At 41.6% G+C, this 13659-nt stretch overlaps 1 protein-coding gene across 1 annotated transcript in view; it reads left to right on the plus strand.

The window, feature by feature from the left end:
• LOC129624656 (ATP-binding cassette sub-family C member 4-like) overlaps positions 1 to 13659 on the plus strand; it is a 161707-nt gene that overhangs the window by 77697 nt on the left and 70351 nt on the right. Inside the window, 1 exon segment of the mRNA XM_055542816.1 lies at positions 6442 to 6521. Within this exon segment, the coding sequence (XP_055398791.1) occupies positions 6442 to 6521 (80 nt within the window).

The following is a 13659-nucleotide window of genomic DNA, read 5'->3' on the forward strand; positions in this document are numbered from 1 at the left end:
TACAGATGACGGAATTCCAGCTGAATTATTTCAAGTTCTAAAAGATGCTCCTGTTAAAGTGCTGCACTCAGTATGCCAGCAAATTAGGAAAACTCAGCAGTGGCCAAAGGACTGGGAAAATTCAGTTTTCATTCCAATTCCAAAGAAAGGCAATGCCAAAGAATGTTCAAACTACTGCACAATTGCACTCATCTCTCACGCTAGCAAAGTAATGCTCAAAATTCTCCAAGTGAGGCTTCAACAGTACCTGAATCGAGAACTTCTAGATATTCAAGCTGGTTTTAGAAAAGGCAGAGGAACCAGAGAACAAGCTGCCAACATCTGTTGGATCATCAAAAAGGCAAGAGAGTTCCAGAAAAACATCTACTTCTGCTTTATTGACTATGCCAAAGCCTTTGACTGTGGACCACAATAAACTGTGGAAAATTATGAAAGAGATGGGAATACCAGACCACGTGACCTGCCTCCTAAGAAATCTGTATGCAGATCAAGAAGCAACAGTTAGACCTGCACATGAAACAATGGACTGGTTCCAAGTTTGGAAAGGAGTACGTCAAGGCTGTATATTGTCACCCTGCTTATTTAACTTATATGCAGAGTACATCATGTGAAATCCTGGGCTGGATGAAGCTCAAGCCAGAATAAAGATTGCCAGGAGAAATATCAATAACCTCAGATATGCAGATGACACCACACTTATGGCAGAAAGCAAAGAGGAACTGAGGAGCCTCTTGATGAAACTGAAAGAGGAAAGTGAAACAGCTGGCTTAAAACTCAATGTTCAGAAAACTAAGATCGCAAAAAAAAAAAAAAAAAAAAAAGGAAAGAAAACTAAGATCATGACATCTGGTTCCATCACTTCATGGCAGATAGGTGGGGAAACAGTGGAAACAGTGAGAGACTTTGTTTTCTTGGGCTCCAAAATCACTGCAGATGGTGAGTGCAGCCATGAAATTAAAAGATGCTTGCTCCTTGGAAGAAAAGCTATGACCAACCTAGACAGCATATTAAAAAGCAGAGACATTACTTTGCTGACAAAAGTCCACCTGGTCAAAGCTATGGTTTTTCCAGTAGTCATGTATGGAAGTGAGAGTTGGACCATAGGAAAACTAGTGCCAAAGACTTGATGCTTTTGAACTGTGGTGTTGGAAAAGACTCTTGAAAGTCCCTTGGACCTCAAGGAGATCCAACCAGTCCATCCTAAAGGAAATCAGTCCTGAATATTCATTGGAAGGACTGATGCTGAAGCTGAAGCTCCAATACTTTGGCCACCTGATGTGAAGAGCTGACTCATTTGAAAAGACCCTGATGTTGGGAAAGATTGAAGGCAGGAGGAGAGGGGGATGACGGAGGATGAGATGGTTGGATGGCATCACCGACTCGATGGACATGAGTTAGAGCAAACTCTGGAAGTTGGTGACAGACAGGGAGGCCTGGCATGCTGCAGTCCATAGAGTTGCAAAGAGTCAGATATGACTAAGAGACTGAATTGAACTGACTGATTCACACACTTGTGAATATCTCAGTATTGTGGGCATTAAAGAGATTAATACATTCACAACACTTAGCATATGGGCAGTGCCTAAGGAACCTTAGTGAGGATGATGACATGGTGTCTGGGAACTTCGTCTCCTTTGAAATGAAAGTAACTGCCGCTCTTTCCTGTTCCACAAGACTCTTATGATAATTAAAAAAGATTGTTGATGTCAGCATCATGTGTAGATTTACTCAGCACATGTTGTTTGGTCCAGGAAGGAGTAGAGCATAGGATAATAAACTGTGGAGGGCCACACAGATCTCATCTTATTATGAAGCTAAAAGAGGAAGTCAAGAAACACCTGGAGTAACAGGCAAATTTGGCCTTGGAATATGGAATGAAGCAGGGCAAAGACTAATAGAGTTTTCCCAAGAAAAACTGGTCATAACAAACACCTTCTTCCAACAACACAAGAGAAGACTCTATACATGGATATCACCAGATGGTCAACACCGAAATTAGATTGATTATATTCTTTGCAGCCAAAGATGGAGAAGCTCTACATAGTCAGCAAACACAAGACCAGGAGCTGACTGTGGCTCAGATCATGAACTCCTTATTGCCAAATTCAGAATGAAATTGAAGAAAGTAGGGAAAACCACTAGACCATTCAGGTATGACCTAAATCAAATCCCTTATGATTATACAGTGGAAGTGAGAAATAGATTTAAGGGCCTAGATCTGATAGATAGAGTGCCTGATGAACTATGGAATGAGGTTCGTGACATTGTACAGGAGACAGGGATCAAGACCATCCCCATGGAAAGAAATGAAAAAAGCAAAATGGCTGTCTGGGGAGGCCTTACAAATAGCTGTGAAAAGAAGAGAAGCAAAAAGCAAAGCAGAAAAGGAAAGATATAAGCATCTGAATGCAGAGTTCCAAAGAATAGCAAGAAGAGATAAGAAAGCCTTCCTCAGCAATATTTGGCAAAACTAATACAGTTTTGTAAAGTTTAAAAATAAAATAAAATTAAAAAAAAAAACAATAGGAAAAAAAAAGGTAAATGATCTTCAAATAAAAGTATGTTAATTACAATTACAAAAAAAAAAAAAAAAAAGAAAGAAAACAACAGAATGGGAAAGACTAGAGATCTCTTTAAGAAAATTAGAGATACCAAGGGAATATTTCATGCAAAGATGAGCTCGATAAAGGACAGAAATGGTATGGACCTAACAGAAGCAGAAGATATTAAGAAGAGATGGCAAGAATGCACAGAAGAACTGTACAAAAAAGATCTTCATGACCCAGATAATCACCATGGTGTGATCACTGACCTAGAGCCAGACATCCTGGAATGTGAAGTCAAGTGGGCCTTAGAAAGCATCACTACGAACAAAGCTAGTGTAGGTGATGGAATTCCAGTTGAGCTATTCCAAATCCTGAAAGATGATGCTGTGAAAGTGCTGCACTCAATACACCAGCAAATTTGGAAAACTCAGCAGTGGCCGCAGGACTGGAAAAGGTCAGTTTTCATTCCAATCCCAAAGAAAGGCAATGCCAAAGAATGCTCAAACTACCGCACAATTGCACTCATCTCACACGCTAGTAAAGTAATGCTCAAAATTCTCCAAGCCAGGCTTCGGCAATATGTGAACCGTGAACTTCCTGATGTTCAAGCTGGTTTTAGAAAAGGAAGAGGAATCAGAGATTAAATTGCCACCATCCACTGGATCATGGAAAAAGCAAGAGAGTTCCAGAAAAACATCTATTTCTGCTTTATTGACTATGGTGAAGCCTTTGACTGTGTGGATCACAATAAACTGTGGAAAATTCTGAAAGAGATGGGAATACCAGACCATCTGACCTGCCTCTTGAGAAACCTGTATGCAGGTCAGGAAGCAACAATTAGAACTGGACATGGAACAACAGACTGGTTCCAAAATGGAAAAGGAGTACATCAAGGCTGTATATTGTCACCTTATTTAGCTTATTTAGCTTATATGCAGAGTACATCATGAGAAACGCTGGACTGGAAGAAACACAAGCTGGAATCAAGACTGCTGGGAGAAATATCAATAACCTCAGATATGCAGATGACACCACCCTTATGGCGGAAAGTGAAGAGGAACTCAAAAGCCTCTTGATGAAAGTGAAAGTGGAGAGTGAAAAAGTTGGCTTAAAGCTCAACATTCAGAAAACGAAGATCATGGCATCTGGTCCCATCACTTCATGGGGAATAGATGGGGAAACAGTGTCAGACTTTGTTTTGGGTCTCCAAAATCACTGCAGATGGTGATTGCAGCCATGAAATTAAAAGACGCTTACTCCTTGGAAGGAAAGTTATGACCAACCTAGATAGCGTATTCAAAAGCAGAGACATTACTTTGCCAACAAAGGTCCGTCTAGTCAAGGCTATGGTTTTTCCTGTGGTCATGTATGGATGTGAGAGTTGGACTGTGAAGAAGCCTGAGCACCGAAGAATTGATGCTTTTGAACTGTGGTGTTGGAGAAGACTCTTGAGAGTCCCTTGGACTGCAAGGAGATCCAACCAGTCCATTCTGAAGGAGATCAGCCCTGGGATTTCTTTGGAAGGAATGATGCTAAAGCTGAAACTCCAGTATTTTGGCCACTCCATGTGAAGAGTTGACTCATTGGAAAAGACTCTGATGCTGGGAAGGATTGGTGGCAGGAGGAGAAGGGGATGACAGAGGATGAGATGGCTGGATGGCATCACTGACTCGATGGACATGAGTCTGAGTGAATTCCGGGAGTTGATAATGGACAGGGAGGCCTGGCGTGCTGTGATTCATGGGGTTGCAAAGAGTCGGACACAACTTAGTAACTGAACTGAACTGACCTGAATGAGGAAATGATTGGAGGAGTCTGTGCTTTTATGGTTGTAAAGTTGCTCCACTTTTGTCAGTTAATTTGAAAACTACATTCATAAATTTGGGAGTATCAAATGGGACTGGATTTCTGTTCTCAAAGCCTTTGAGTGCTCATGACCACAGTTAACCAGACTCTTTGTATTCAAGACCTGTGGGTATCTCCAGATGCTGACTTATTTATTATTCAAGGATTTGGGATGAAGTTTAAATCTTCAAGGTTACTAATCCTAGAGCAGCTAGCACACTCGGGTATATCTTGTCTCCCCTCCTGTGTCTATTAACATGACTTCATTCCTTCAAGCAAATAGAAGCTCAAATGAGTACTGCAAAGATAGACCTAGTTTGTGCAAAAGGTTTAAGGGCCATAAATTATTTACTCTTTTAGTGGTAGGTATATTAAATTGAACTCTTTCCTGTGATTATTTTCAGAAGTGCATTTGTAATAGATTATTTATGATGGATTTTATTTCTAGTATGTTTTGTCATGAAGAGAAAACCACATATAGTAGTTACTTGTTACCGAGTTCAAGCTTGTTCTGCTTGCCTCATGACAGCCCAGTAAGTCTTACAGATGAGGTGTGGAGGCAAGGAATAACAACTTTATTTGGAAAGCTGGAAGACTGAGAAGATGGCAAACTAATGTCTCAAAATAACAATCTTATTGGGGTCTGGATGCCAGGGAAGGAAGTCAACTCAAAAGGCCATTTATCTTGAAAATTGGAGAGGGATGTGTTCATTTCTTCTTTTCTGTAGCCATTCACAAGTGGCCAAGGTCAGACTGTCTCTCTGTGAGCAGAAAAAAGCCACTTTAGTTTAACATTTAGGCAGAGAAGTAGGATTCCCCAACAAAAGCAATGGGTAGCAAAAGCTAAAGTCAACGAGATCCAACAGGCAGTCAAAACCGGTTCCTCCTGTTACAGTTCCTCTGATCTGCATCTCCACTGTCTGGGGCCAGTGTCCTGTGCTTTCTCATCCTGAGTCTCCACAGGGTGCACCACCCTTGTAGGAGTATCTGCAGAGTCCTGATGGCTGCAGCATCCTTTGTTTACTGATGTGACAGGTGGCATTTTTAGTTCACACCAAATATCTACTAGAAATTAGTTATCATCGTCTAATCTTACAGCCTTTAGTATATACTGTTGTTGTGGATTCTGAGAAGGGAAATAAAATCAAGGATTGTAAGTGATCCTTAGTCATATTTCTGTTTTCCTGCCTACATCCTTCTGGTCTTCTTAGATGCTTATTCACAAATCTGTGTTTGTCACACGTGGAACACCTCTGAAAATAATGGCTTACTGTCCCAGTATTAAACTCACACTTGGAAATGGCTGGAATCCACAATTTCCCAAAATGTGAGGGGATGTGAACCATCTGGAGGGAAAAAAATTACAGAGAAGTTATGTTTAATTAAGAAGTATCATGGCAAAATTAATCTTGATAACTAAAGCAAAATTTGTGTAACAATTAGGATTGACTTAAGTATTTTGCAGGTGTTTATTACTGACTTAGCCCTTGGACTGAGTCTTAGATAAGAGATCTAAAAGGAGGGAACATTCTAAAATCCACCAACCCTTCCCAGTAGTGCCACAAGATTTCCCCCATTCTTTTGAAAATCAGGGCTCAATTTCAATTCCCCACCCACTGACATTTGGTGATATTTTTGTTTCTCTTTAGGTGTCATCCTATTTTCTCTTTCTTTGTACCACTTACATCACCTTATTTCATTTTATGTGAATTTGTAATATGTTAAATTTGCTGGTGTTGTTTAGTCGCTAAGTCATATCTGACTCTTTTTTGTCCCCATGGACTGTAGCTCACTAGGCTCCTCTCTCCATGGGATTTTGCAGCCAAGAATACTGGAGTGGGTAGTCATTTTATTCTCCAGATGATCTTCCTAACCTAGGGATTAAACCCATGTCCCCTGCATTGGCAGGCAGATTCTTATCTACTGTACCACCAGGGAAGCCCCTAAATACATATGTTTTAAAAAATATTGTTTTGATTATTTCATGAATTATTTCTCTTAAAGCTCCTACCTGAAGAAATGAGTAATTTTTTATATCTTGTTCTTGCAGGAAGAATTTTAAATCGTTTTTCAAAAGACATAGGTCAAATGGATGACTTACTGCCCTTGACATTTCTTGATTTCATCCAGGTAACGTAGCAGTCCTGTCAGAGCTCTCAAAGGGAGAAGCAGCTGCCTGTTTCTCAAGGCCTTTTCACAGGGGCTGAGGGTGGTGGGCCTTTCAAACTGGTGACATGTCCTGTTATCTTGAGTCAGAGGCTGTGTTTGTAAGAGAGAGGTGTGGCTGTGATTTGGAGGCTGAGTTAACATGAGTAACACCTAGGGCAGGAGTGGCTACACAGTCACCTCAAGGTTGGTCTAAAGCAGCGACATGCAGGGTAAGTGGTTCTCCCTCTGCCTTCCAGGTGTCTGGTGTGGATTCCCTTTACTGTGAGCACATTTCATAACAGAGAGACAATCATCTCTCACAGAAAGATAGCCTTGATAAACTAAATTATGCATTGTATCAGCCTTCCCAGGGGGCTCAGTGGTAAAGAAGTTTCCTGCGAATACAGGAAACACAAGAGACAAGAATTCAGTCCTTGGGTGAAGAAGATCCCCTGGAGAAGGAAATGGCAACCCACTCCAGTATTCTTGCCTGGAAAATTCCATGGACAGAGGAGCCTGGCAGGCTGCAGTCTATGGTGTTTCAGGGACTCAGACATGACTGAGCACCAGCATGATGCATTATATTACCACAGAGGGCACATGTTTACTGCATGGTTTTGTTTGGATAAAGCCGTATGTGTTTACTTACAAAGAAAAGATTGGTAAAAATAAGTTGAAAATAATACTTTAGCAAGGACATTGTTGTTGTTTAGTCACTAAGTTGTGTCCAACTCTTTTGTTACCCCATGGACTACAGTCCTGCAGGTTCCCCTGTCCATGGGATTTCTAAGGCCAGCGTACTCGAGTGGGTTGCCATTGCCTAGGGGATCTTCTTGACCCAGGGATCAAACCTGTATTTCCTTTATTGGCAGGTGAATTCTTTACCACTGAGCCTCCTGGGAGGTCCAACAAGGACGACAGAGACCAGTTATTGAGGATACAAAGCCTTTAAGCCAGTAATTTGATTCTGGGATCAAAGTTATCTCAGAAAATGTCCTTTGTTTTTGTAGGCTTTTTTTCTTTTCATGGGTTGATTGCTCTGCCTTGAGATGTCGTAAAGAAAGGAGAGAGAGAGAGAGAGAGAGAGGGAGGGAGGGAGGGAGGAAGGGAGGGAGGGGGAGGGAGGGAGACCTATGCAATACCTTCTATCCAGCCTCTCTTTTGTCTGTGAACTTGAGGTTCTAAAGAATGCTTTCATCTCATTTAGTATCATTGCTCACATGGGGTGTTTTTTTCTGTTATTTAATTCTGTCTACTTTTCAGTGATTAAGTTTGCGGGGAGTTTTCCTTTTCTTCCCAAGTGTTAATTTTGGAAATGAAATGGATTATGAAAGACTGCACACAGAAATGCAGCAGTGAACTCAGTGCAGACAGCATAGTCTGTAGGCAAGGCTTCCACTGTTACCAATGTGAACAAAGCTGAGAGGCAGAGGCAGAGGACTTGTACTGCAGAGATGTCTGATTTTTTTTCTATTTTGCAAACTTATTTTATAAATGTGCCCTGCTGGGTTTAACTATATAATTTATTCACAGAAACAATTTTTTCCTAAAAACAGTGTCACATTTTAACAGTGATGGTGAATTACTTTGAAAAGATTTTGTGAAAGGTTCTGTTTCTTTGCTATGGCAAGGTAGGCCAAGGTTGGGTTTCTGCCATGTACTTAGCTCATGGTTAGTTAGTGGTCATATCAGAATTGTTACATATTTTTGCATGACAGATAGAGACAAGGATAGATGCTACCTGATTTCAGTTGGAAACATTCTCATTAAAGAGGAGAAAAGTCTAGTCTTGCTGATTTGCAACCCCAGCTCTGCCACGTGTAGTTCAATTATCTTGAATTTGAAGGTGGAGGTGTCCTGCAGGTCATTGGAAGTAAGATTCTGGTGTTTGAGGGGGAGATCTGGGATGAGCATGGAGTTTGTGTACCCTTCACTGAGCTGTAGTAGCTGAATCTGTGAGGATGACAAGATAGCCCAGAGAGAGGGAAGCATTTTTAGGGGCAAAGATAAGAAGACTTGATATCAGAGAGTAAATAGAGAAAGAAAGGGGAGGAGAGGAGACTCACAGTGAACAGCAAAGGAAAAAGAAGGAAATAGGTTGGCAAATCAAGGAAGGACAGGTCTTCTCAATGCAAATGAGAAGGTGAGTCCGTGGAAAGTTGTTGGTTGATTTGGAATCAAGAGATGTCAGTGACCCGAGAAGCAGGTTTCAGATGTGAGGAGGCCAGGGTGCAAAGGGCTGAGAATCCAGGAGGTGTGAAGGGAGTTGAGGTGAAGACAGGCTACTCCTGGAAGGAGTTTGATTGAAGCAGGAGAGAGGCCCATCTGGAATGTAGGGTCTGAGGAGGTGTTGCTGGTTGTTGGGGTGTATAGATTGTTAGTTGGGGGTGTGTGTGAGGTGGTGGGTGGTATTTCCCTCTCTCCCTCCTTCCCTTCAACAAGCAGGGGTTAGAGTTGAGGCCCTGAGGTACAGGGGCGAGTCAGGCATGAAGCCCTCTCCTCATGGGTCTCCTCCAGCTCCCCCAGGGAAGGAAGACATCCAGAAACTCACCCCTTGCTCCTTGGGAATCCTAATTGTGGGAGCCCTGTGGAGGAAGTCTTGGAAGGCAAACTGGATGTGGGGGCTGGAGGCAGTTAGGGAGCCTGGTCCAGGAGGTGGGCGGAGCTTCCAGGAGGTGACCTTTGATCCCAGATGAGAAGGAAGGCTGCTGCTGTGGATGCTGGGGCTGGAGGTGCTGCTGGTTCCTGAGTGGGAGTCAGTCTTTCTATCACCAGTTGAGAAGGGAAAGGGAAGGGGCTAGAAGGGGACTGTTGAGTTTTGTTTTAAAGGATACAGTTCATGCCAAGAGTTTCCAAACTCATTTTTGATGATTCTGCTTATCCTTGGTGTATTTGATAAACCTTTGGCGATTCTTGATCATTTTAATTTTTATTACTTCTCAAGAGTCCAATTTCGATAAGCCTCTCTGAGCATCAATTTCCTGCTTTGTAAATGGAGAGCATAATCCCTCCTCGTATTGATGTAAGAATGAGATTACATAAAGCCTGTGAAATACTTGAGGTTGGGACCCATGGCAAGTCTTATAAAGTGTCTTTTGTAATTGATATTTGAGAGCATGGGGTGACTATCACTTCTTTGCTTGTTGGCTAGTTTTAGAAAACTGTGGAACTTCTGTGTTATGAGAAAACTTGTTATGGCCTCTAGCAATAAAGCAATGTCTTATTTTTCAATTTTTTTGTTTGCACAGGCTTTTAAACAAGACCTTTAACATTTCACAAGCATTATTTTCTTTTCTTTTCTGCTTTTTTGTATATTTCATTTACAATTCATTTAGATGCCATTGCAGCTTGTCATAAACAGCTGCTCACAGCACAGTATCCTTTTGGAGAATGAAAGGTGCTCATGAGACTCCCTTCTATAGGTAGTGGTCCTCTGCCTTAGTCATCCTAACATCCTAACCAGGCTTCTTGCTTCCACCAAGAATGCCAAACTGGAGTGGACACAGTTGAATTTCCTGAGATTCATGAGTTTTCAAAATCTAGATTTTGTCCTTCCATTGGTATCAATATACCAGTTCATGGTGCATGAAATAGAAAATGTCAAATTGTTCTCTTTGGACTATATTGAATAATCTGGTTTAGTTTTGTTGATTCAGAGGTCTATCATTTTGTCCCTTAGTCTCCCATAAATACTTAGGAGTGTCAAAATAGTAAGTCTTCACTAAGACAAAGGATAACTTGAAAGATAAAGAAGATATGGAATAAGAAAAGAAACATCTCTTTTAAAATATTAAAAAAGGAAAGAAACATCTCAAAGAATGTTATTTACTGCCATGTCCCTAAGTTTATCAATCTTTGGAAGGCCTAGAGTGGGGAGGATAATACAGAGAGGACAAAAATTGTAGTAGGCATGAAATTTATTGGTCATATTATTTTAAAAGTGCATCTTCAAACGAAATAGACCTTTGATATGATTTTCACTGTGACCAAAGAAAAGCCACAGTCACTTTGGTACCTGTGACATTATCACCACATCTAGCAAAAGTAGCACCTGCTCTGATATGTCTCTAGATAATAGTAAGCTGTTCTAGTGGTTAGAATGAGTGGTCTGTTAGGGCTCAACTTCATGAGATTCTTAATGTTTTTTGGGCCCATAAATCTGTGAATACCTCCTCCCCTGGCTGCTGGCATGCAGAGCACAATGGAGGGTGGTGATGATGGAGTTAGAGTTTCTGTTTGTTATGCTTGAACTGGTTAGCACTTTACGTACATTACATAAAGTGTAATGTACATCATTTAATTCTTACCACCATTCTTTTATGTTTTTGGTATATCCCAGTTTTTACTAAGATTGAGAGTAGGTGTAGAGTCTTACTCTACCTGTTAATAATATTCAGGAAGTTTAGCCCTAAGCCCTGTCTCAGCACAATACTGGGCTAGTGGAATTTCCCCTCCAGGTATAGGCTGTCAGTCTCTGCAAACTAAAGCATTTTTCTGAATTGTTAAAAAAGACCATTTTCTCTCAAGTGAAAGATTTCATCTAAGATTTTTTTTTTTAATGTGGATTCATAGACTTTGGTTAGAATTTCCAAAATGGTGTGCTCCAAATGAGAAATATATAAAATAATTATTCTCCTTATTTGGGGGGCATCAGAACTTGAGTCACTTGCTTCTGGGTCAATATGCTTCTTTCTATATACCCATCATTGTCTCTGTGCCTGTGAGACAGAGGTACAGAAGCACGGGCTATGGTGATGTGGTCCATCAGATGGGCCTGAAGTCCAACCAGATCAGGAAATTATGTGTGTAGCTTGAATTAGGCTTTTTGGAATTCTTGTGAATGTAGGAGAAATAAATGAGGTTAGCTTCAAGGAAGGGATGTGTATTGCACACCAGAATCATTTGTTTCCTTCTTCAAATGACTTTTTGCTTAGATACTATTTTCATCTTCTGCCAGCTTCTACAAAGGGTTTGCAATAGCTGGCAATAAAAGATTCACATGTGTATACATATAACTGTAAACCCATACATATATATACATATATATATATATATATATATGTATATATAATATTCAGTCCACAATGTGGAGAAGGCAATGGCAACCCAATCCAGTACTCTTGCCTGGAAAATCCTATGGACGGAGGAGCCTGGTAGGCTGCAGTCCATGGGGTTGTGAAGAGTCAGCCATGACTGAACGACTTCACTTTCACTTTTCACTTTCATACATTGGAGAAGGAAATGGCAACCCACTCCAGTGTTCTTGCCTGGAGAATCCCAGGGGCAGGGGAGCCTGGTGGGCTGCTTTCTATGGGGTCGCACAGAGTCGGACATGACTGATGCAACTTAGCAGCAGCAGCAGCAGCATAGTATTACCTATAAGTAGATGTTAGAGACATCCTCTTTGAATTGCTTCAGAATTTGGGGGCATGGACTCTGAAGGATGTAACCTAACCTTGGAGCTTCTGAGAGCATTAGTAATGGGTCTTCAATGCATACCTAAGGCAAATGCATTGGCTCAGCTTCTGTGGAGCCCTTCATTTTAATTTTCCTCTACTTCCCAGGTTATGTGACAGGCTGCTGCTGCTGCTGCTGCTAAGTCGCTTCAGTCGTGTCCGACTCTGTGCGACCTGATAGACAGCAGCCCACCAGGCTCTGCCGTCCTTGGGATTCTCCAGGCAAGAACACTGGAGTGGGTTGCAATTTCCTTCTCCATTGCGTGAAAGTGAAAAGTGAAAGTGAAGTCGCTCAGTCGCGACCAACTCGTGGTGACCCCATGGACTGTAACCCACCAGGCTCCTCCATCCATGGGGTTTTCTAGGCAAGAGTACTGGAGTGGCTTGCCATTGCCTTCTCCATATGACAGGCTGGGTTAGTCTTAAAAGGCCCTCACTTGGGGAGAGCCAGATTATTGGAACTGATGAATGTTACCCATCAAATGATGAGAGTCTGCTAAAAAAGCTGTAATTTGGATTTTTTTTTATTGATATTTTAGTAGATTTTTTTGAAAACCAACAATGGCAAGCCAGGTGACTTAAGACCAGACATAGAAGGAGTTGGACCCCTCCGCATGAGCATGGAAGTTGTAGCAGGTGGAATGAATATTTAATGCAGTGACTGTAAGCAGTTGTTCATCTGTAGGTCTAATCAGAGAGCGGTCAGTTAGGCCTATCTTTCTCCACTTGTGACTGTAATATATTCTTTCAGAATCCCATCCTCTTCACTTTGAGTTTTATTTTGATACTGTGGCAGATATGGGAGAAACAGGAAAAGCACATGGGTCTCCATCGAGATAATACAGTTTGGTTCCCAAGGGCTCCTGAACACAGAGTCACAGCTCTGAACGTTTCCTCCTCCTTCCAGGCTCCTCCTGCCTGTGGCTGTGGCTCTGGGATTCCCTGAGTACAAACCGCTCCTGTCTTTCTCCTTGACCTGCAGTCCTTCCTGGGAAAACGTAGGACAGACACTTGCCCTCCCATCTTTATGTCGTATCTGTAAATGAAAATGAAGTTCTTACTTTTCTCATTCACAAGATGGTTGTGAAGATCCTCTGAAAAAACTGATCAGTAAGAGCAGTGAAATGATAACCCGAGTCTCTGATACAGACATTACCCTCCTAACCCATCCCTCAAAGACGCACCTGGGCCAGCTTCCCCGGGTGACGAGGTGGGGAGGACCTGGGGTAGTGACCATGGGATGCAGGTGCTGGTGCTGAAAGGACCAAGAACAACCAGTGTTAACTCAGACAGGCATCTTAACTTCTCATCTCAGCTCCTTTTTGGTCAAAATTTCCATCAATTCTAGTTACTGCCCGCAAGTTATTCTTGCCACTCTTTCTATTTGTTAAACCAGCCTGTAAAATTCAGACGTAAGTTTCTTCTTAGAATTATCTAAAAATGTTCCTGGATTCTTCCCTTTGTTTTCCCAGCACTCTGTGCCTTGTGCAAGTTGCTATGGATTTGTATCCACCTGAGATCACAAACTTTGGAAGCCTTGGCCCAGACTGAATGTGTACATCCCCACCACCACACCCCACTGTCATAGCAAGCAGATAACTGTTCATTGCATTCTTAAAATGTAATTGTATCATAATTTTCTTGATAAAGATGGATGCTTAAAT

The sequence above is a fragment of the Bubalus kerabau genome, chromosome 12, assembly GCF_029407905.1.
Source record: "Bubalus kerabau isolate K-KA32 ecotype Philippines breed swamp buffalo chromosome 12, PCC_UOA_SB_1v2, whole genome shotgun sequence".
NCBI lineage: Eukaryota > Metazoa > Chordata > Mammalia > Artiodactyla > Bovidae > Bubalus > Bubalus kerabau.